The sequence below is a fragment of the Chlamydotis macqueenii genome, chromosome 9 (assembly GCF_036417535.1).
Source record: "Chlamydotis macqueenii isolate bChlMac1 chromosome 9, bChlMac1.mat, whole genome shotgun sequence".
In the NCBI taxonomy this organism is placed as follows: Eukaryota; Metazoa; Chordata; class Aves; order Otidiformes; family Otididae; genus Chlamydotis; species Chlamydotis macqueenii.
This window is the reverse complement of record NC_141564.1, coordinates 4,490,629-4,515,893: the sequence shown is the minus strand read 5'-3', so window position 1 is coordinate 4,515,893 and position 25,265 is coordinate 4,490,629. Positions and strand designations below refer to the sequence as shown.

General features: G+C 37.8%; 1 protein-coding gene across 1 annotated transcript in view; it reads left to right on the top strand.

The window, feature by feature from the left end:
- Positions 1–25,265, top strand: part of CLSTN2 (calsyntenin 2) — a 338,134-nt gene that overhangs the window by 279,440 nt on the left and 33,429 nt on the right. Inside the window, exons 6-8 of the mRNA XM_086754967.1 lie at positions 762–947; positions 6,735–6,983; positions 7,557–7,678. Of these exons, the coding sequence (XP_086611093.1) occupies positions 762–947; positions 6,735–6,983; positions 7,557–7,678 (557 nt within the window). The remainder of the gene's footprint in view (positions 1–761; positions 948–6,734; positions 6,984–7,556; positions 7,679–25,265) is intronic.

The window sequence follows — 25,265 nt, the reverse complement described above, 5'->3', positions numbered from 1 at the left end:
GACATACACATTTTTAATTAATGCTGCTTGTTTGGGTTTTCTCTGAAGCAGGTTGCAAATGCTATAATTAATTGGATTTAAAAATTCAATGCTTCAGTTGAGAAGTGTAGTGGCATGTATGGTGTGTCCAGGTGGCTGCCTAAGGCAGGTGATAGTTTAAATGCTGTGGGCTGTGAGACATCTGCATAAGCAAAACCACACATTATTCAGATCTGGCTGGAAGCACGAGTAGTCCTTTCAGCTGCAGCTTTCTGTCATTAGTACTTCACAAAATTAATAAGACATTTGAAGACAAGACGTGGCACTACAGGCGTGTTGTTATCTTTTGGTCATAATCCAGTGAGACTGGCGTATATAACCTGATCCTTGGAGATACTTGTTCTGTATCACAAAACTATGAAACCTGACCAAATTCAGTGCAGCCGACAGCCTCACCCCTGTAGAGCTTGCTTGTAGCCTGTCACAGGGACACAGAGCTTGGAGAGGCAGACTGACACCAATTAGCACTTCTTGTCAGGATATGCGTGTACCCCATGCTTGTGTGACTCCAGCAGCAGTAGTATTACTTAATTGAGCCTGACACTCTCTTACAAAGAAGGACAAAACTCAGGTTTTTTAGGACAGTAACTTACTGATGCCAAGTTGAAAAACTTTTATTTCTGTCTTATATTGTTCTCAAGATCACCATCTATAATTTTAAATTATATAACTCACTTCCCTTTTGTAATCGCTCTTGGATCTTGTTGTTGTTTTTTTTCCAGACTGGAACAAACGGATTGAATATAAGCCGGGTTCTGGCAGCATACCTTTGTTTCCCAGCATTCATCTCGAAACGTGCGATGGACCAGTTTCCTTGATACATACCACCATTGAATTGCAGACGAATTACATTGGGAAGGGCTGCGATCGTGAAACATACTCAGAAAAATCCCTACAGAAATTATGTGGTATGCATATGGCTTTTAGTTGATACAATAATAATATTTTTCCAGATGAAGCACCAATTCCTTGTGATCTGTAAGCATTGCAATACATGGATTTAGCTCCGCTGCTTCATTTTGGATTGTAGCAATGAAAACGAAGGGAGTGGTGATAATTGACTGGTGCTCCATTCTTTTACATTTATTTTCACTCTTTTTCATACCTTCTCCCTACTTTAATTTTTTTTTCTTTCCTGCTCCTCTTCCCTCCTTTTTCTCTCTTTCCTCATTCTACCTCTTTCTCACTTTCTTCCCTCTGATACTAGTACTGATGTGACAGTATAGTGAGATTTCAGGTATAGGTTTGCTGTCATAGGAAGACTATAGGGTTTGATGAGAATTGAACCTCCATCTTGTGTTTTTGTCTTCCTGACTCAGCTTTCTGTCCGCTGCTAAGTACTGTGCCAGAGTAAAAACAAACAAAAAATAAAGGAACATTTGAGGCAATCATTTAAGCAAAAATATATGCTTAAAATAACATGAATTTCAGAAAAGAGGTATCCTGATGGAGAAAGGTTTCCTAATTTTCTTCCCTTTCCCTACTTTTTGATAACTTACTCTACAAGATACAAATTAATTTTGAAATATAGATATAGATTAAATACTTGAGAACACTGCTGTATTTTTGTGTCTTTAAGATTATGTGTATGGCAAAGCAATCACCACACATTAAGCCTTTTTTTTTTTTTTTTTTTTCCTTTTGAGATCTGTCTCTCCTCCTCCTCTAAAATCCTGTTGTCTTAGAGTCCTCATCTCAAGCCCTGATGCTGTGGGGCATTGATTCTCATCTTTTCCAAAATGTCGCTTTACCTACCTGCTGTCAGCTAAAGAAACAAATGTACATTTTTTTTTTCATTTAAGTGTGTGGATTTTGGTTTGTTGTGCTCTGCTGTATGGCTTACATGTGCTTTGTTAATCACGCAACAGTGTTGCAGATTTACGAAGATCAAGATGCTAACCTTTAAGAAATAATTTTGTAAACAAAATTTTTCAGCTGGTGTTACTAAGTTATTAAAAATGGAAAGCCTATTCCTAGGGAAAAATAGTTTGCAGTTACGATTGCCAGTTACTTGTGGAGATTGGTAAAGTGAGGTAGAGGTGAGTAGGAGTGGTAGCATTCTTATAAAATCTTAATATTTTCAACCTGGAAATGGTTTAGTTTAAGAATACAGAAAGAATTATAATTTTAATCCTGCATCATTTATCCATATTTTAATGGATAAAGAATGTTAATGGCATTAAAACTGAGAGCTTTAGCAAGCCTATGTGACCTACTGAGGACTTGATTTTATGTAATATTTATTTTTATTAAAATGCTACTATGCTATAGCTGAAGTAAAGTACTTTTGCCTCCTCAAGAACCCGTATTGGAACCAAAATAACATTGCTTTATGCCTGTTACAGACCTGAACCTTCCAACCCTAACCATTCTATGATTCTGTGATTCAGAGCAGATCACTGCATACAACATCTAAACCACCAAATGATTACGTTGACATAAAACACTAACAGCAACTATATCCAACAATATTATCACTTTAAGTGTAGAACCAAAAGCGGTACCTCCTACTGGTGTGAAATTCCTTAGTTGAGGAAGGTTGTGCAAAGTCTTAAGGGTTCAGTTTGCAGAGTCTGGCTTGTCTGTGGCACTTCAGCATTAGAAAAGAGAATTTCAAGTCTTTCTTTTTTTTCTCCTGAATAAACTAGATGTTTCCCAATACTAGTCCAATCTTAATTAATTGTCTGCACCATGTGTAGACCTAAGCTGGTGAAAAGTTGCATGATCAAAACCATTCCAGCAGGTCTGTCATTGCCATTGTACTAGTTGTGCAGGCAGCCTTTGGACAGATGTACTGTTTAACATCACTGCTGAACTTCCAGTTCCTTCCAGTGAAGGAACAGAATGTAAAGCGCTTGAGAAAACAGATAGAATGTAAAAAGTATATGTAAATGGGAGGGAAATTCTCACTGCTGAAAGAATATTTTTTTGTTCAAGGTTTCTGTATCTTCATAGAGAAGTACAGGTAGGATAGAAACTTGTAATAGAACTTTGATTAAAAGGTTGTAAATGACAATGAACTTCACATCAGAATTGCATTTGGACTGGCTTACACTTTTGTATTTAGTATTTATTACTATCCTTAATATGGAGAGAACTCTTAGAAAAGCAGGCTAAATTATTTCTGGAAATAGGTTTTATTCCAGAAATTACCTTATTCTATCTAATGATTGGAGGAATAAATTATTTGAAAAGGAAGGAAACCCAGATTTTTATTTTTTTTTTTCCTCCTACCAGTAAAACATCGTGTGATTGAGAAAGTTGGGGGTTTTCAGGCTGGAGAAGAGAAGACTTTGGGGAGACCTTATAGCAGCCTTCCAGTGCCTAAAGGGGGCTACATGAAAGATGGGGAGAAATTCTTTAACAGAGCCTGTTGTGGTAGAACAAGTGGTAATGGCTTTAAAATAGAGGGAGGCAGATTCAGACTGGACATTAGGAAGAAATTTTTTACACTGAGGGTGGTGGAACACCAAAACAGATTGTCCAGAGAGGTGGTGGATGTCCCATCCCTGGAAACATTCCAGGCCAGGTTGGCCGGGGCTCTGAGCAACCTGATCTGGTTGGAGATGTCCCTGCTCCTGGCAGGGCGGTTGGACTGGATGGCCTTTAAAGGTCCTTTCCAACCCAAACCATTCCATGATTCTATGATTGCAGAGTGCAGAACTGAGCAATCACAGACAAATACTCATCTGTGCCATATAAAATACGAGATTGTCTCTCTGTAGTTAAGGAACGAGTTTATAAATCCTGTGCTTATTTCTTCATTTATCTGTTGGAAATCTAGAGAATTCAGATGCTAACGACAGTGCATTCTAATTCATTTTTTATATGACTGAGGTTTGTGTCTGCCTTTCAGTAACCCAGTGATTGTACTCACTTTGACAGTCAAGGTGTGGGCAGTTTAAATGATTAAATTACACTCGAGTCATTTTAAAGTCAAGGAGTTTAGTGTTGTGCCTCAAAGCATTTTAGTAAGCATTTTTTCATCTTGTCATCCGACAGTAATAAAAATTAAAGAATCTATAAAAGACACAGTTTGGACTGCAAAAACATATCCTGAATAAATCTCACCCAAAAAAAAAAATAAAATTAAATATCAGTTAAGCCTAGAATATGGTGGAAAGATGGCTATGGTACTGTTTTCTTTCCCTCTAAAGTGCATATAAAATAGAAAATAATGGGATTGCTACTTCTCACATATGGCAGACAGGAAACTGAAATGTGGAAACATTGAGTATCAGGTTCAAGGCCATGCTCCAGCTAAGAGGGTAGATCCTGCTCTCTCTGTGGTGGATTGTGTGGCTTTGCAGGAGGCTCAAAGTTGTTGATCTGATTGAAAAGTAATGATTTGGGCTTGGTTTTATTTGGATGGTTAGCTTCCAGCTAAGCAGTGTGGTCCAGTTCAGCAAGCACCATCAGTGTGTGGAAAAGGAGGTAGGACCAGCTCCATAGCTTGCTTGTGAAAACAAGCACTTTAATACTCAAGGAGTACATCAGGGGTCTCAGTCCAAAACTGTGATTAATGCTGTGGCTCCTGCATTATTCTGGAAACATTTTAGAAGAAAAGGGCATCAGTCACTATATTTTGGAAGGACGCTGATCCAGTAGTATGACAAAGACTCTCCTGGGAACACCTCCAGATACATCCTGTTTGTATTGTCTGTGTACGTACATGGCTGAGCAGCTTGGGATGCTGGTTGGATTTATTAGGCTTGAAACTGTATTATTTCTTCCAGCGGAGTCTCCCAAACATGTAATCTGATAGTTGTTCTCAGGGCAGGATTAACACATGTGAACAGGATGAGGTTCCAAAGTAACTCATAAATCTCCATAAAAATATGGACAGATAAAGTAGAACCTGTAGAACTTGGTGCTGATTACCCAAATGCTCTTACCCAAGCCTTACTTTACGTTGAGGAAATAAGGTAGTTTACGTGAGCATCTTGCTAAATGAGAGTTTAACCAGCAATATGAGAAACTTCCATTTGGGAGTTTTCCCACAGATTCATTCTGGTGGAAAAAAAATAGATGTTTCCAAATTTTTATGGCCAGAATAGATAGAGTGAGTGAGGGATGAAGCTGCTTCTTCAAGCCTATAATTTAACTAATATAAGCATGTGCCCATTTAAAGGCGTATTTCCTTCGATATACACCATGATGCAAGCAATTTCTATTTTGTCTGTAAGTTTAAAAAAATTACCATAAAAATTAAGACAAAAGGAAATTGACTGAGAAAATTATGGTTTTACTTGTGTCCTGAGCAAGTAATTTTATTTTTCAGTGGCTTGGATTAAAACAAAACAACAAAACCCAGAAAGTTTCTGACAAATTGTGCCATCTGGATAAATTGAGTTTGATGTATTCATGTTGATAACATCTGTGTATTAAGCAGTGTAATGTAGTGTATTATCCAGAATGACAATTTATACAATAAATACATTTTGTCTTTGTGCTCAAATTCTAAACATGTAGGTATTAGGTTTGGTAATAAATTTCACTTCAGAATAACCTCATTTTACAGTAACAAATTTTGGAGAATTATCTCTAAAAATCAGTTGCTGATAATATGAATGCTTTCATATCATTACTATAATACTTTTTTTAAAAAAAAAAAAAATCCATAGGATACAATTCCACGCATTCTTGGCTTAAAATTTTACATGTCTGCAGAGAGTTGGGATCTTTTTTTCTCTCTTTGGATACTGAAGGAGGGTAGGAAGCCTTACTATTTTGGGTTTTTTTTATGCAGTTGTGGTTTGTTCACCATATTCTTACTTGGCAAAGTATCAACAAGAACACAAAGATTGTTTGTGCTTTTACCCCAGGAAGCATACTTTCTGCTAAATACTTTCACCAGCTAAGTAAAGGCTCTGGGTAGCTCTTAACGTGGTTTTAAAAGTGTCTAACAGTTGATTAAGCTGTGAGAAAATGCAGAGCTCTAAATAATTGTGCTATTTTATCAGATCTTGGCACCACAATGTTTTCAATTTCTAGTTTGGGGTTTTTTTTAGTTAATTCTAACAAACAAATACTGTGTAGCTGGGGACCATTTTGTTAATTATTTACTTTTGGGGTGCAGGGGGCTAATCTGAACTATGAGTACCATTTTAAACTCTTAGATGTGTCACTAGACAAGAATACATGGAGTTACAACCATCGTGTGTCTGCCCGAAGCCAATGTTAGTGATATCTGTTTGAAGGTGAATACTCTGTATTTATTGACATTCATACCAGCACGGAACGTCTGTGGCGGTCTACTGGGCAGGACGAGACTTGTCCTACGTTCATCCTCACTATTTTGTAGCACATCATCCCCATGTACCATAGATCTCCATGCTGTCAAGGCAGGAAGTTGTAAAGCTCCCCAACTGGATGTAGAGAATCTGGTTTTAGTCTTAGCAGTTCTTGAAATTACTGAAGAAATGCCATTAAAATAATGAAAATTTTCAAGCAAGATAACTTGAAAATATTCTCTGTAGTTTTCTGTGCAATATATTTAATCTAGAGAACTCTTACTGGCTTACTACGGTCACTGCTATATAAATGTGTGTGATTTGACAGTGAAGTTAGTAGCACCATTTGGGTGGTAAAAATAATCTAAAGAGTGTCAATCAGAACCCTAGTCTGTATTAAATTAATCTTCACAGCTTTTTCATTAGTCTCTCATCATGTTATTCATTATATATTATTTACAGGAGCTTCCTCAGGTGCCATCGACCTGTTACCATCTCCCAGTGCAACAACTAACTGGACAGCTGGGCTTCTCATGGATAACAATGACATGATTTTTAAATTTGATGGAAAGCAAGGTGCCAAAATCCCAGATGGAATAGTCCCGAAGAATTTAACTGATCAATTCACCATCGCTCTGTGGATGAAACATGGACCTAGTCCAGGATTAAGAGCTGAGAAAGAGACTATTCTCTGCAATTCTGACAAGACAGGTGAGTCTGTGTATTGAAAAAAATGTTTGGCAAAGGGCGTAACAAAGTTAGTAGTGTGTTACCATCTTTCCTCACTTAATTTGGTCTGAAAAATAAGTTATTAAGCTCGGGTAGTGCCACTCTGAGCACTGCTGACTTGAAAGCTTATTGAGGGGACTGATACCTACATTCAAGCACTGGTTCTCGTCTTGGATAATATCTGTGAACACATCTGTAGATTTTACAGGAATTGGTTGATAATTAGAGGGTTTTTTATGATTTATATGGGGCAATAAAATTCTAATTCTTCATTTAAAGTAGTTAGATTAAATATTGATTTGGATTTTATTTATTACTTTGGAAATAACACTTCCATAAACTAAAGTAACATGGTGTAATTCAGGAAGATGCTTAACGTATGTGGCTTCCCTGAGAACCCTAATGATCCATGATATTGAGAAAAGTCAATTCTTTTGGGGTTTTTTATTTGGTGGGTTTTTGTCTTTTAGGTGTATATTGCTTTCAAACACATTCACCTAAACAAAAGTGTTGATTGTAGTTCAGATCACTGATCTTACTGGTCTCTCCTTTCAGAGATGAACCGACACCACTATGCCCTGTATGTGCACAACTGCCGATTAGTATTTCTGTTGCGCAAAGATTTTGATCAGGCTGACACCTTTCGTCCCGCAGAATTCCACTGGAAACTGGATCAGGTACCTGTGGTTTTCTCTTATCTGTAACCCTTCCTTCTCTTCTTCCCGTTTAGAAATCATACAGAAGAACCCAAATCCTAGCATAACTGCTTTGGGAAGTCGGAAGTCTATGGCAATTATCTTGCAGCTTGTAACTGTTATGGCTCTAATTGGGATCCACATAAAAAGAGATAAATTAGTCAACTTGGTTGTGTTATTTTATACAGTAGGTTTTTTTTTAACTGAATCATTTTAAACGGTAAGTAGAGGATTATATACTTTGGCAATGGACAGAGATGTGACATTGCATATAGTTCCCTGAAAGTTTTCCATTTTAAAAAAATCTGCTTTATCAGCACAATGGAAGTGATGGAAACCTTTTCAATAAAGAGTATGCTGACACACAGAAAGACATTTATAATATACTGTAAATCTAATCTGCAGACTTTCATCTGCTGTGCTGTATGTAATTTCTCCTTATTATGAAGAGTATATTGCAAGGAAATTATTATTAAAGAGATAAGGTTGCCTTTCATAGATTTATTAATTCCAAGCAGGATAAGGATCATTTGGATGAAAGAAGACAGACTTCAGCCAAGTAGTATTTTCTCAAAGCAAGTTTGTTCATGTCTTTGAGTCCAAACTATGATATTGAACATGTAGATACAGGAATGGTTACTTTACTAATTCACCCTCAAAATGCATATAAAAATACCGTCTTTGTAGTGAGTATCAGGTAAATGTGGTAGGAAACCACGTGATGATCATAGCACTTGCTTTTCATTTCCATTAACCAATTTGGAATCAATTTCTGCTGTACTTGATATGAAATCTTACAGTGTTTAGAAAGGGGTAAATTTACATTAAATCATACTGAAGATTACAAGTCATGAGTAGATGATGCTGTTCTGAATGCTGAAGATAGATTTGTATTTCTAAACTGTATACTAAGCATCCAGTTTGATAATGCAGAGTTTATGTAAAGTATTTTGACTTTGAAAGTTGAATGCAGTCAGCTTCTCTTCTATATCCTTACAATGAGAAAGGACCAATGTCCTCTCAATAAATGAAACTTGTGTGAAACAGCCATATTGTTGATAAGCAACATATACTCTTTACATTTCTATTTTGACAGTATTGTTTCCTTGCAGAAAGTGCTGCTCATCTCAGAAGTCTACTTCTGGATGATCTGTTGGTTTGGGAAACGTGTATGAATTTCTGGGTGCATTGTTTCAAAATAATATGCTAGAAGTGTGTGTATCTAACTAGTTAAGTACTAGTGCTATTGTTTCTCTAACAACAGAGAAAGAATATGCTAAATTTTCAAAAGTAGATTAAGTGCTCTTGACACTTCTGAAAATCCTACCAGTTGATTATTTGCATATTTAGATACTAAAATACCTCTGGAAATCTCACCTTCAGAAGTGTCCATTCTGTAGTGGCATATCCTCAGATTCCTTGTTTTTTTTTAAGAAAAGCACAGGAACGAAGCTGTACCTAACTGTTGTACAGTTTCTCACCATCTGCACTATGATACGGGATGCTGTAGATGCTGCATACATGGCTCTAGAAGACAGTTCAAGGGTTGGTACCAAGCACAGCCATGGCAGAGTCAAATGTGGCGGAGTACTTTATTGCTGAGCTAGCTTTATGATTGCAACCACAATCTGTAGGTTGTGTTTGCTGAGAAATCTGGTGACCTTGGAATAGGGTGAAGCATGAACTAGTGAAATAATTTATCATTTTTACTGCAGTGTAGTAAAATTTATTACACCATTGGGCTCTACCTAGTCCACAAGACTACTTATTCTTTCAAGGCACTGACCAAGAATGTGAGCTTATTGTCGTTCCAAATCTAATTATTTTTCTAGATCTCGTTTCTGTGGTGGGTGGGCATGGCATTCAGCCATTCTTGGCTGAATACAGGGAGTCACACAACACTTTATGTGGCTACACCTGAGCAGCACATCTGAAGCTTTGTGATACAGTGCAGCCATCATAACTGTTACGCAGAGCCAGTGTCTGAAACCTCCACATAGAAGTGGCTGCCAAGTTAGCTCTTGGAAGATTGTGTCTTTTAGTTAGTTTGTAGACCTGAGGATTCATTTTCAGTATGACTTTCAGTGTATTTAGCCCTGTTTGTGACATTAAACTTAATGGACTTTGGTAGGCTGATTTTTTTACTTACTGTGCTGAGGATGCATGACCTGAGAGTGCCATATGTGCCTTTAATACTGAACTGCTAACACACATGATGAGTATGTCTGCAAAAAGTGCTAATGATCAGAGGTAGCAGACTTTAAATTGAAGGTAGCCTTGTTACTTATAAGAAACATGGGGAAAAATAATTATATAGTTGGGGTATTTTCCCCCACTTTAATCTTTTTGGAAATTAACTGTCTTAGTTGTGAGAGAATCCATTATGAGTAATCTGGAAGAAAAAGTATGGAAAGAATCACGTTAAAGATGACCACTGTCATGTCTCTAATGCATGCTGGGTAATAAACACTGTATGGTTTTCCCAAACAACTGCAATAGATACCTGATTAGAGGTTGTTCCTTCCTTTTACGTCTTCCCATTTCCTTGGAAGTGCAGGTGTTTCCTTTGTTTCAGAATCATGACTTTCTTCTGAGTTTCCCATGCAAAAGTTTAAACTGAGTATCATGATGTGTTTGTCAACTTTTTTAATCCTTTCTTTTAGCATACTCAACTCTAAGACACTCTTTAAACCTGAGACTCTATTACAACAAGTTTTGGCACCAAAGTCAGTAAAAGGCACCGAAATCTAGATTGTCTGAAATGAGTGGGAACATGGATGTGATGTTAAGTGAATGATATAAGCAGCCAAATACAGATTTAGACTATCTAAGAATAACATATGAAATATAAAAACCGTTTCTTTGTTTTTCTTATAAAGTTGTAATGATTTATTTTAAAGTTCCCTTCTGTTCGGGTGCTCATATGCCTATATGCTTGTCGTAGTTCAGGCCCGATCAGGACCAGACTACGCAGTCTCTCTCTCACTCCCCCCACCCTCCGAGAGAACATATAAGGAAGAGAACATATAGGGAGAGAAAATATAAGGAAAAACGGCTCAAGGTTTGAGATAAGGACAGGGAGAAATCCTTAAAGTTACCATCACGGGCAAAACAGACTCGACTTGGGGAAAACTATTCATTTATTATTACAAACAGCAGGATAATGAGACAGAAAACAAGATAACCTCCCTCCACCCCTCTCTCTTCCCAAGCTTAGCATTATCTCTACTCCCTCCCCCCCTACCCCCGCCCCGAGCGGCACAGGGGGGAAGAGGGAATGGGGGTTGCAGTCAGTTCATCATGCGTTGTTTCATGCCGCTGCTTCATGGTCGGGGGAAGAACTCCTCACATTCCTCCCCTGCTCCATTGTGGGGTCCCACCCCTACGCCACAGTCCTTCGTGGAACTGCTACGGCATGGGTCATCTCTTCCACGGAGTTCAGTCCCTTCAGAACAGCTGTCCCAGCGGGCCCTCCATGGGCCACAGCCGCCTTCAGGCATCCACCTCCCCTGGTACGGGGTCCTTCACAGGCTCCAAGTGGATCTCTGCCCCTCCGTGGGCCTCCATGGGCTGCAGGGGGACAACCTGCTCCACCATGGTCGTCACCACAGGCTGCAGGGGAATCTTGGCCAGGAGCCACATTACTGCTCCCCCTCCTTCTGAACTGACCTTGGCGTCTGCAGCCGTTCCTCACAACAGGCTGGCCTCTCAGGATCCTTTTTACATCTCATTCACTTCTCGTCTCCTCTCCACTTCTTGCAGCTGGGCTGGGCTGAGTTGGGCCCAGTCGGCTGCCTGGCGAGAGGCCAGAGGGTGAGGCCTGCAAGGCCCATGAGGCCTGCGCCTCCCCCTCTGCACCTCTGCCCCCACTCAGCTTCTTCACATCTTCTCTTCTCTTTTTTTTCTTTCTGTTTTCCCCTTCTTAAATACGTTATCGCAGAGGCGTTATCACGGGACATTCTGCTACCAATTGGCTTGGCCTTGGCCAGCAGTGGGTCCGCCCTAGGCCTGGCCGAGTCCCCTGAACAAAGGGGAGCGACTTCTAGCAGTTTCCTACAGAAGCTGCCACCTTAGGCCCCCCCCTACTAAACAAAACCACAACAATGCTCATCTCATGGACGTGTGACGTTTTCATTAAGAAAATGATCAGATTGTCCAGCCTCCTCTTCCACACAGGGAATAACTGCCTGTGGGATGGGTCTGGTAGGGGCCTGAGCTTCCTGAGCTCCATACAACAGAAAAGTACCCTTGGAGACTTCTCTTCAATTTCTATTCATTTCCCCTTCCCTCAGTTTCTGTTGATTTTAACTGTTGTTTTCTATAGCCCACACAGAACCAAATCATAATAATAGTTTGAATAATGAACCAAGGCATTGAAGCCTTTGGTGACAGTGGCAAACATAACAGTAAATAGGACAATGCACAGCATATTTCACACTTTGTTCATCATGGGTATTACATTACATAATACTGAGGACAGTCTAGCCAAGAGGTATTTTTCCTCCCCTTAAATCAAGAGAATAGGAACAGTTTTTTGAGTGGGAGAAGAGATCTTAGCCAGGAGAGAACATTGTTTTCATGTACTTGTTTTTATTCACAGTGGGAAATTATTTTCTATTTTATGCCCGTGTTATCATCCTGAAAATAGTCCTCCAACCCACAGGCAAAATTGGTATTGATCCCCTTAAAAAACAGGGAATGCAGTGCATGATCTGGAGTCATTATAAGTCAGCAAAAAATAGGTAAACATGCAGAAAGTTATTGTTTCTTTTCTAAGATGCTTTGAATAATCCAAAATAAGCCTGCAGTGCTTTTCATTGTGGAAAAGCCCCAAACAATTACTTTCATAACAGGAACTAGAGAAAGAAGTTTAAATAAATCTGAATATGATGCGTTCTTTCTGTCTCTGTGTGCGCATAGCTGCTGACGGATCAAGGCAGGGCCTCCGTTTGCATTTCACCACTTCACTGACCACACACAGTAGGGCCTTCTACCTGGAGAAAGCAGTCCTGCCCAGTCAAACTCTTCATTCCCATTTACTTTTTAAAATAAGCTACTGTGCAAGGACATGATAGAGCAGGAACTGAATCTTGAAGAAACGTATGGTACGTGATAAGAGGGCAAACTGAAAGGGGTTTGGTATCTGGACCTTTTCTTAGTTGAATTACACGTTTCCGTTAAATTACAGCATTTACGAGTGAAAGTTGTTCTTATATGCTGGATTGTTAGAAATTGGTTAGTTGTATGCATCTAGTTTTGAAGACCCTAAGTGGCTGCCTTCTTGAGTGGCTCAGAGAGAAAATAAATGAGTGAGTATTTATGGAAAGTGCACAGGATTCTCAGTCCTAGAGGGTTAAGAGTACATGAAGGAGATAGAACTGCACAAGTGTCCATCATCTCTGTGCACTGAATTTCATCTCTAGATAAAAGATGTCAGGCTTGTCAGTCCCATACTTTCCAACATGATGCCCTATTGAAACTTAACTTTTTTAAACGATAGAGTTTAGTTGTTCATTTTTACTTGAATCTAGAAGAGTTTCTCATGCTCTTAATCACTTATTTTACAAATTGGTGTGCAGATCTGCACTGCTGTATGCATACTTTAATAAAAATACAGAAAGAAGTTAGGTGTTTTCCTACAGAGCCAGGAAGAGATAAATGACAAATGAATCATGCTAATGCTGCAACAGAGATTAAATAATTCCAAGACTTAAAAAGTCTTTGCAGCACCCATGGCACCCCAAGTGTCTTACATTATACCCCTGTCTATTCTGACACAGTTTATTTACCAGTTTCCATCTTTAAATACTATTTTGACAAATTTTTATTCAGTGTCTTGCTTCAAAGCAGCTTTTACTAGCACAAGGATGAGTTAGCAGTGCTGATAAATCCTGAAAATATTCTTTGAGATTGCAATTGAAAGAAGCTTATTTAATTTATATTTTTAATGCAAATACAATATCACTGCTAGTAACAAAATCTTGACAAATAAATCACGTGGCTGGGAAGAACTTGCTTTGTGACATACAAAAATTCCTTTGGGCCAACTCTGAAGTATTCCCTGTAAATTGGGCTGTTTTTTTTTCTCAGATTCTGATTCCTGCAGTCCAGTCCAGTGTGAAATGCAGTGACTACTCTTTACTTCTGTAAAACTTCTATGACCCTTCAGGAGTAACTGAGCTGCCAGCAGAAATTAACTTATAATTTCTGTATTTGGATTTACTTGAAATTATTTGGACATGTTTCTGTGTATTTGTATTCTGCATTTTGCAGTCCTCTCATTTCTCTGACTGTGACAGTTTTATAATAATGGTATATGATTTTCAAACCTGTTTCTGCTGACCTACTGTTCCCAACAACTTAAGATGAGCTAGGTTGACTCTTCTGAAAATGCTCCCTATTATGTGTTGCCCTTCAGCTCTTACATAAGAAACTGCTTTTCACGTATATAGTTACGCTCCTTACCTAGGGAAGTTAGAACTATTGCAACCAGCAAGCCCTTTAGACCCTAAGACACCCATTTTTCAATCAAATCAAAGACGGGGGAGGGAGGAGCAGGAACGGGAAAGAAATTGTGTATAGAATGAAAAATAATTTAAAACTGGCTATAGCATCATGAAATAATGAGAAGTATTGTGCTCTTAAAGCATACTGTGGGAAGGCCCCCAAATCATGGTAATTTCTTATACAGATAATATCTTGATATGGAGTTATTAATATGCCTAAACAAGCTGGATTCACGTGTCGGGTAACTCACCTTGTTTCTGCACTACTCTGGGAACCTTAGACATATAAAGCCTAGAACAGAGATTCCCGATCAAGCTATGCACGTGAAGGCGAATAGTCACATTTGTTTTCTTATTTATTGGCTATTTTTAACATCTATATTTTACACTGTCCCAGATGTATCAGTTATGCCACCAAAGTTTGTAAAAAACAATCACAACTTGTTTTGAAAATGTTGCTGAAGAGCAAGATCTGTTACTTAGGCAATTTCCCAGGACCTCTGTGTTGTTTTATCTTTCAACAAAAGCAGGTCGGCTTTGGAGCATTCAGGCGATGTTTGAAGCATTTCACAAAGGTAGGACTGACACCTTTATCCTTCCAAATGCAGGTTAGCAGATGAATAGCTTGTATTATCAAGAAACATAAAATAATTTATCTATGTACATGAGCTGTTTATTCCAGCCTTGGAGGTATGGTTTCTGAATGCCCACAGTTCAGGAGGAAAGCGTGGTGGTGTTTTTCCATTGATTTCCTTTCCACATCTGTATAGTCTCTTGGCAATAGCCAAGCCTAGAAATGCATCTCTTTAAGCATGTGATGAACAATTATGTAAAAATGCACAGCTGAGCAGCTTTCTAGTTCTACAGTTAAAACCCAAACATACAGTGCTGCCCAACTCGTAAGTCATCAAGTATTACTGAATTGATGTGCTTGCTTGATGCAATTTAGCAACAAGAAATGTGGATTATAATGAATTATTTCATCATGAACGAAGTAGGTATCTAATTTACTAAGACGCATTGAAGTTACAGCATGACAGCACAAAGACATGCTGCAGCGACGGTACATAATCAGGGTTTTCAGGTGCTTTATCTGTCAGTATGATTAAACAATTTCATTATTTAGCGCTGTAATTAAGCCATCCATATTTTTGAAACTTATTGTGAAAATAAGTATTACACATTAGGAATTTCAGGGCTACAAAAGCAGCTCACAGCTTGCATGCAAATTAGTTTGCAAACTCTTATGCTTCACTGCAGTGTTGTCACAATGCAACAGAGAATGTATATTATATAGAAAGGTTTTTATTTGAAAGCTCAATACCTTATTTTCTGATGCACTTATTTTCTTGCAACTGATAAGAAGAAAAAAAACCCTTGTTCCAGGTTTTTTTTTTTCCACTGTGCTATGGGAATTTTAGATATGACACATAGGGTTTCGTGAAGCCCATCATTGATTATTGATGTCCATTAGGCCCCAGGGCACGCGGCTGGTTATGCTGCCAGGGTGGTGACTGTGTGTGAAAGACAGCTCAGGGCATGTGTTTCTCTGAGGTTAATGGAGTCTCTTCTTACGGCACAGAGGTTGGTAGACAGCAGGAAATAGTGTGGTCTTACAGGGAGAACTGTTCTGGTCAAAATCCAAAGCAGAGTCAATGACAAGAGGGAGTCATTTGCACAGCTCAATAACGAGTGGTGGTTTGAGAAGAGCATAATATTAATAATGTGAAATTCTGGCAAGTGAAATAAAATGGTAGGTCACGTTATGGTCAAAGATTCCAGTCAACTCAGTCTACCATGCTTAGCATACTGAATGGAAATCTTCCTATGGCATTGTTGTCCATAAATCAAAGTTGCTATTAGACTAGGAAACTGAAGCTTACGGAAATTAAATTCTCTGCTACTGAAATGCACATTAAAGTGAACTAGGACTCGATCTACTAATCTTCCCTTTTTATATTTTACCCATTAAATTTTGTTTTCTTATATTTATTATTGAGATCGTAGTGGATGCTCTTGATGCAGTCTTGGCAGAGAGAGATGGACTTTACATGTCCTCTTAAAATTCTTCCTAGCCTTGTTATGTGTGACTATCTAATTAATGCCTCATATTTTAAAAATACATTATTATGTTTGCTAATGGTTTAATGCAACTTATATCAGTAATTTGTCATGTGAAAGTGACCATATTAACAACTCCACACCTAAGACCAGGAGACATTTAGCTTTGGTATGGATTTGTCAATTCTTGCTATACCACCTTCCTAGATCATCAAACCCAATTTTCTTATTTTCAGAACTCTTGGGATATATTAGGAATAATTGTGGTGGGTAAACCAAATGTTTATGGTTTACATGATTTTGAAGAAAGATCAATTAAGCTTTTCACAGAGAGGTCTACTTTTTTAAGATATTGACTGTATTACGACATGAATTTAAAAAACACTTTTTGTATTCACCAAACTTTCAGGAGAATTTGTATTTATTGGCCATATTGAACTATTATGATATAAGTGGGCTTATTTGCTGCAGAAAGTAAAAAACTCCTGAGGGCTGCTTTAAGCATCTGCAAAGCTTATAGACCAGTGCCTCCACTGGTGTAAATTTGCCTTTTCTTCTCAATGCAACTGCTACTGCACTGGCTGAGAATCTAAACCTTTGCTTTCTTACCAGACAAATATACGCACTGTAGGAGTAAAGGGAATGTCAGCAGCTTTAAAGTAAGGTCAGGATAACTGTGTAGTTTTTTAATTCAATGCCACCAATTAGAAATGAAGTCTGCAAAATGGGCTTGGATCCGTGAGCTTTACTAGAGCATGACAGAGCCAGGATTACTTTAAAACTTAACAATAACCAGCGTCTCAGCCCTGATTGTGTTACAGGTAATTATGAATCCATTTATAGTTTAGTAGTATTAATAGTGCTGGCTAGAAAATGGAAATCCTTATGAATAATTTCATGTCTTAAAAGCGTTTTTTACTTTAGAGTCACATATTCTTTATAAGCAGGAAATGAACCCTACAGAAGCCTCCTAGGCAGGCAAAAGCAGGATACTCACTTGAATTTTCCATTAGGAGAAATTGTTTTCCAATGAAACTCTACCTTTTTAAGTGCAACTTCAATGTTAAAAATTGCAACTTTATTGAATAATAATAATTACTGACATACTTTAGTGTTATTATTGATAGCTGTAATACTTCTATTAGTATTACCTTTTTTTTAGTATTTGCATAAAAATCCGACATCAGCGAGTAAATTTCCAAAAAGAAACATCACTGACATATCTGTTGTACAAAGTTCTACTATTGTATTATAGCACACCATCCAAGTTTTAAAGTATCCTCACAGTTCAGTTCCTATTCCTAATTTACTCAAGCCTGCTCAAAAATGGATGAAAAGCTGCAGGCTGATATTCCATGCCCTGAGCTAGTGTTCTTCCAAATGGACAATTAATGGTGTTCCAGACACTGAAGGATTTTACTGCATCTTTTCAAGCAGTTAGTCAGAGTCTTGCTAAGTTATTTTGCAACCTTACAATGATTGTTTTATTACAAAATCAACCTTTTCCCTTTCAATTTGTTTACTCCAATTAACCTATGGACTCAAATTTGTTCAGAGCAATTTACTGGTGGTGTTACAATTGGATACACAGCCTGCATGGCATTTTTTAGTCTTTGTGTAAGTGGCCTCAAGCTCTCTCGCGGAGGCACCTCTGCTGACATCACTCCCCAGTAAGGGTTTGCTGTCATGCTTCATGGCCAGCACAGAGACCCTGTTTTCAAATTCTGTCCTCATTTTCTGTGTTTTGAATATTTAACTGAATGTGGCTGCTTTAATGAAGATTCTTGCAGTAACTTATAGCCCAGTGCTCAGCTAAAGTAAATAGAAGGAGAATTGGGATACAGTTTAGTGAACAGAAAATTATTTTATTAATCTAACTCTAGTGTGTGTGCAACAGAAAACCATACTACTTTGTGTGCAGAGGAAGCAGGAAACATTCTGTTTCCTTCAGATAACTGCTGAAAGAGAGCTTTCTGAGTGTCATACCTGGATTCCTTGCAGTACTGTTCTTCCCTTCCTTGATTGTCACTTTCTAGTTGCCGTGGACTAATTGTGATTTGATTTCAGAAATGCACAGCCCTGAGCTGGCGTACCATTTACTTACAGACTAATCTTGAAGTGTTTAAGCAATTACAGTGGTTTTCGTTAAACCATTCACATGCTTGCATCGAAGAGCCATTCTAATTTGAAGTTCCAATTGCAATTTTCATATATGTTAAGCAATTTTGTTTAGGAATTTAGACATCAAAAGTCAGCCCAGAAATAAAACTGCACCTACGTTAATCATCAGCTAATTAAAACACAGCCATGCCTTTCTTACCCACTTTTCAGCTTGGTGTTACACATAGCAATGGCTTGAACTTAGGGAAATGCATTTGGGCTGGTAGAGTCCTACAAGAGAGGGTTTCTGCAAAGCCTTTAGTTGCTTGCCTTGGAAGTTTTCAGGAAAAGACTAAAGCTTGTTTAACTATTCACTGCACAACTTTTCATAAAGGTTCAGGAAGTCAATCCTCTGATTTCGTATGTGCTCTTGAACTGTTTTGTCAGAAATGTTGAAAAACTTTTACGGTTTGACAGGTTGAACAAACTGCAGATAAATAAACCCTTATTTCTTTTCTGGCATTGAAGAAATTTAAAGAAGTATCAGATGTGTAGTTTCATTTTGAGAGAGATTTTATGTTCAAGATTCTGCTGTGAGGGACAGAATTTTAATCCCAAGTTACTTTCTGACCCTACCAAAGGTTCTGGGGATGTTAAGAGGGAATATCTGCACTTGTTCCTTATGAATTGGGTTGGGTCTGTTATCATATACTTTAGGGGATCATATTGGACTTTTTGTCCTCAATATTTAAGATTTTGTTTTCCTCTTCTTTCTTTAAAAAAGTGATACACAGTTTTGAAAACATGTCAACCATTGTTGCCACAATCTGGCAAACATAAAAAGGCTTATTTTCCAGTGATTTTGTTGTTTGTTTGGGGTTTTGTTTGTTTGTTTCTGAAGAAGAAGCAGTTGTCCCATTTCTAGAAATAGTAATTTTATCTTGGGAAGACGTCTGTAATCCAGCAGCCATTTTCCAATCAGCTCAACAGTGCTTCACAGGGAGAATTTCAGCCAGCTCAACTGTGAATAAATGTTTGAACTTTTAGATAATTATTTTAATGATATCCATAAAACCTTTAGGGTTTGTGCAACACTGATATTGAAAATGTCTTCCCACGCTCTATTTGTTTCATGTCTCTAGCATCAACCCAGAAGTATTCTGGGATGCGGGCCCTCAGTTCTGACTTGTTTCCTCCCATAAAAGCCCTAAGAACATGATTGTGATTAGTACTGAAAGCAAGCTATATACTGACTAAATAACAACATTCTCTGGCAAAGTCACGTATATAGCTGATACCTAATTACCTCTGTGTGGTATATAACATATAATCAGCCTGTCTGCAAAATGCCGGCTATGTAATTAAAGGCCCAGCAGTTACCATTTCAGTAAAGAGACTATGCATAATATTTGGATTGCGTAATTTCCAGACTTATCTTTGAGTATAAATACAGAAGCATGGCTATACAACTATTCTTCACTTCACAGAAATTATTATGGTAGCCAAATATGACTCATTACCACCTTTTATCTGCAACAAAACCAAAATAGTATTTGCTTTTCTTTGCATTATGTCCTAATTACCTGCTGGAACTGAAGTAAATACACTAATCTGTATGGGGAAGGAGCGTCTTTTTCTTATGGGTCTTTCTGCAGTTAGAGCTTCCTCCGTCTCAGACTACAGCAATATTCAAAATTATTATAGTAATGGGCTCCCATACAAATAACACTAAGTGATTCTCTGGAGATATCCTCTCAATGCAATGTGAGAGTTGTGTAAGAGCAGGAATTCTTTTATCTCTGATTTGCACTGTGCACCTTCACCACAGCGAATATCTTTCAAGTAAATCACCTTTTCCAAGATGTGAAAATCATGAAAGGGTATTTAATGCCTGTGTCAGATCTGTCTTCCTTTGCTCAGTGCGTTTAAAGGAACCCTTGCAAGCAGTGTCAACACTGCCTTCAGAGATAGCAAGCCTTTGAAGAGGGATTTGCCAGGTGATGGAAAGCCTTCAAAGAGCCAGCAGTACCATTTCAGCAAGAGAGAGGTCATTAGCCTGGGGGAATATTCTGGTGGGCTTTCTTCTGTGTGCAGACTAACCAGCCCAGGAATCCTGGTATTTTCCAGGTGAGAACTGAGGTATCAAGACTGGATATGCATTTCATGAATGAAAAATAGCAGATACCAGTTCCTGTGGGATTTGAATAGATGAGTCTAGTGCTTTGTTCCAACAGAGCAAGTGATGCGTGTAGGTGGGAATGTGTGAGAGGGAGGAGGAGAAGGAGAGGGGAGGTCTCTTCATAATCTGGTTTGCAGAGCTGAGCCCCTCCAAGCAAACAAGCCACAACTAGCCTGTTTGCTTTGTCTCTGGAGTCTAGTTTGCATTAATCACACTTTCTGCACCTTCATAAAGTGTCTAAATCACTGACTAAAACAAGCATTATATTTGTTCAGACACCTACAGCAAGGGAGGGATGTATCATCCTATTTTGAACAGTGACAACCTCCTTTTTCTCAGTGCAGCCTCTCCTTATGCTCAGAGAGAAAAACACTGAGTTATTGAATGCCCTTCAGGAGAATAGTCAGACTTCTCAGCTGCCTGAAATCTCAGTCCTTGGGGCAGCAGGCACTCAAGATGCTTGACTTAAATGTGACCTTTAACATTTGAGTTTTATTATATCAGTTGGATTTTTAGAAAGCGAACTGAAAAAAAAAAAAAAACCAGTATATTAATATTTGAAAGATAATTGCAAAGGATAGGGGGGCTTGTTTTGTATTAACACTCATAGTCTTTTTTTAAATTAAGTATTATTAGCATACTGGAAAGTATTTCCTTGGTTTTCTAGCAAGTAATACGTGTTTCAGGAGGCTGTATTTCCTGTGTATTTCATTTAGCTTCAGACCAGAGCTCCAGTTGCAGATCATGCGTATTACTGAGCCCTCCGAAGAGTGAAAAATAAGTTCATGGCAAATCTCTTAATAGACATACCCAACAGGCAGAATATCACACACATCATCTGAGCAGAAGGCAGATCCCAGAGATCAGACCAAGTGGTTTAAGTTGCAGATAAGATTCAAAGATGAATGATGAAGCCTCATGAGTGAGATAAAGTAGAATTCTGCATATGCTGTCTTGAGGTGGGAATAAATTCACAGACCAAAAGCTCATTTCAACTACCTTTGAAGATAATTTACTTGCAGGCCAACACTTTCTTTTTTCAATTTTGGTTATACATCCATTTTAGAAAGGACATAAAGAATGCAAGAATGTAAGACTAACATAATTTGGGCCTCAGCGTCCATGAAAATGTTATCCCTAATCAATTTGGTCACTTCTCATTGATGTATTCATGATTGTAATGTGTACCTCTTGGAAATAAAACAATTCATGCTTTGTAGAAGAATTAATAGTAAAAATTCAACAATTTAATTGAAAAACTTCTAAAAAATATCAATCAGATTCCAGGTCTCAGACTGTGAAAAAATGAGATATTTGGGCTATTTCAGTTAGGTAGGAGGTCAAAGGATCTGGTGGTTTTCACTTTATTTTCCTTAATGTTATTCTTATTTTTTAAGTGGTAAAAATGTGTTCAGTTTGTGAATAATTCTCAAAGACATTAGTCTAACTCTTTGCATTTTTTAATCTGTGATTACATATATATATAGATATTTGGATATATAACACTGTAATTTAAAGAGATGTTTAACAGAAAATATATACTGACAAACCATAGTGCAGGTCAATATCTGGCAAATAAAAAACTAAATAAAATCACAGAAGCCCTTTAAAGTTGGAGGCAGAATATTAAGCTTGTAATGTTTATTCTGTCTAAGCTTTTGATTATTCTTTTTATTCCTCAGTATCAGTTAGAGAAGGATTGATTCAACTTGATGTACAAAAATGTTATCATGTTTCATATTAGGTAGAAAGTGCATTCATCTCAGAATATTGAGCATTCTTTCCATTTAGAAAGAATCAAGTGCTAATCTTTTTTTTACAAACAGCACATAGGTTGCTTTTGTAGGTCATCGTCAGGCTTTGGTAATAGGAGAAGCTTCCAGTGACCAAGTATTTTACAGAGTAGATTCTTCTTGTGCCAATACTGATTTTTCAAGTGTACCTAAAACTTCTCCAAATAATTAAAAAGGGGTAAGAGGGAAGCTAATGTCTTATTTGATAGCATTCCTCATTCTTGTTTTAGCATTATTTAAGCACTTGTTAAAATTAATTTTAGACTGTAGCTTGTGTTACTCACTGATGTGAAGGAGATGCTAATGGTGGTATTAGCAGAGCACGGACATACAGAGTAGCAATGGGTCTGGTGGTTCTTGTATATGTATTCTCTATTTTTTATTACTGACGTAGCACCACAAAATAGCTAAAAGCAAATAATGTGAATGAGATTTAAAATATGGTAAGTATGAATTTTATAAATTATTTGGGGTTTTTAATACAGGTTTATGAGCCTTAGTATGTATTTATAAGCCTTTATATATGTAGTATTTGAAATGAGTCCTAGTTCTCCTACGTGTAGTGGCATCCATTGGTGTGTTTTTCTGTAAGATATTTGCCAGAACTTCTTATCTGTTTATTTGGTGTATTTTTGAGCAGGAATTGCAGAGGAAATGTTATGTGGTCTCACACTATTAGCAACTGTTTAGGTGCGTGCAGTATGCGTAGAGTTCCTGTCTAATGATGACTAAACCTGTTAGCCTTGCCTAACCTGAGAGCATGATGCGACTTTTCCCAGTAGTAATGCTACAGATGCCACACTTAAGCTATCTTTTGGCATTTGACTAAGACCTGTCTAATCTGAAAAGTTGCTATAAGCATTATATCAGAGTGAGAAGCTGAGAAAGCTGTTGTTATTGTTTAGGACTGCACATGGTATACTTAAATAATACACGGCTTTGTTTTTTTCAATTTTCCTGAAATGTAATTGCAAAATTTTATAAGGGTTTAATGCTGTGTACAGCTACATTGACTCTGAAGGTGAATTTTCGTTATTGTATAATGAATGTAAACAGATGGTAGATGGACTTTTTTTCAATCATACTATGTGCTTGTTTTCAAGAGGTGAGATCAGGTTGCGGTCACCTCAGCCCAGCTCAAAACACTAAATTTGGACCTCCGTTTTAACTGTCTAATGGTGTCACTAAATGAGGTTTTAAAGATTTTCTGTTGATGAAACCTGAGGAGAGTGGAGACCTCTTGGAAAGTCTTCAAAGCTGTATACATTTTTCTATTGACTCTACGGGGAATTTAGCTACCTGCTTTATGAAGGGGAGACTTAAAATGCATGCCCAACTGTAACACCTAAATTAGGTAAATGAAATCATTGTCCCTTCCTCTAGCCCCAGGTGACTTGTAGGCTGTATATTTATTTTTATAATCCATAAAGACAAGAAAGAAGGAGCTATTAAAGTGTATGGTTCAAAAATATTGTCACTCAATCAAAGGGATTGGAAAGTGCGTAATTGGTCAGAATTGGTTATGGTTAGTTGAGTGTCAAAAGCTAAGCAGAAATTGGAAATCTTTGGATGCTCTGATAATTTATCCTTTCTTAGCAATTTTTAAATTTATTTGTTCTGATACAAGCTGTGAAAGTACTCCGAAGTCTTTACAACTAGAATAAGAGACTCTCAACTGGTACAATACTACAAATTGGTATAAGAAAATATTCGCATTGATATGAGCTGTTTGTAGTTTATTCATTTTGGAGATTATACCATGTTGACATTTTGAAAACAATGTTGCCTTTTTTGTTTTAAAACACTGGAATCTGTAACTGTTCTGCAAATCTGTTTTCAAATGTATTTCACTCTAGGTTGTAATAAGAAAAAACAAAGTCTGTGTGTCTGCATATGCATATATAAGTTGTTCAGATATATATATATAGAATGATAGAATGGTTAGGGTTGGAAGGAACCTTCAAAGGTCATCTGGTCCAACCCCCCTGCAAGGAGCAGGGACATCCTCCACTAGCTGAGGTTGCTCAGAGCCTCATCCAACCTGGCCTAGTACAACTATAAGCTAGAAAGCATGGAACTATGGAATTGGTTTTTACACATCCTTCCCCACCCACTCAACTCTCAATCTGACAGTAACGTGAAGTCCTTAGGTAAGGTACAGAGTAGTCTAGTCTCTTCTAAGAGTCAGACAGGAGAAGGTTCTATCCAGGTGAATAGCCAGATACATTTCAAAATAGCATGGTTTCTCATGGAAAAGGGCCAGCAGGAATGTCATGCAAGATCTTAACAGGGGACTGCAAAATGAGAAGCTAAGAGATGTCTTTGGGTTGTTTTTTTTTTCACTTCCTTTGTTTTTTCTACAGTTAGAGATTAAAGGTTCACTATTAGATTTTTTTAATTGCTTTCAGTTTTTATACTCAAGGATGGTTTGCAGATGACTCAGGTGGCATAGGTAGTTGGAATAAAGTTGGCTTCATTAAATGATGGGGTGATAGAGTGGATATTGTGATTCCAAAAGAGGGCACAGAATGCTGTGATGAAAGAGAGTGATCTACTCTGCCTGGCTGAATGCCAGGAGCACAAAGGAGATGAAGAGAATCTGTCTAGCAAAGAGGTCAGTGCTACAATTACCATCCTCTCTCTAGCATATGGGGCAGGTAGTTTAGACAAAAACAGATAATAAATCTTGAAAAACTCAGAGTCAGATCTATATATCCTCTTTTAAGCTGAGGATGATACACAAATCAGATTAAAACTGAATCACGGCAATAAAACATTTGCCCCGGTTGCCAGAGGGTGACTGCAGTGACTTGGTTCACCCTCTTCCTTGAGATTAAAGACATTTACTGTGTCAGTCAACCTCAAAATAAAATACACTACAGAGCTCTGAGATTCAGATTTTTAGCTCTGGAAAATCAAAGATCAAAACA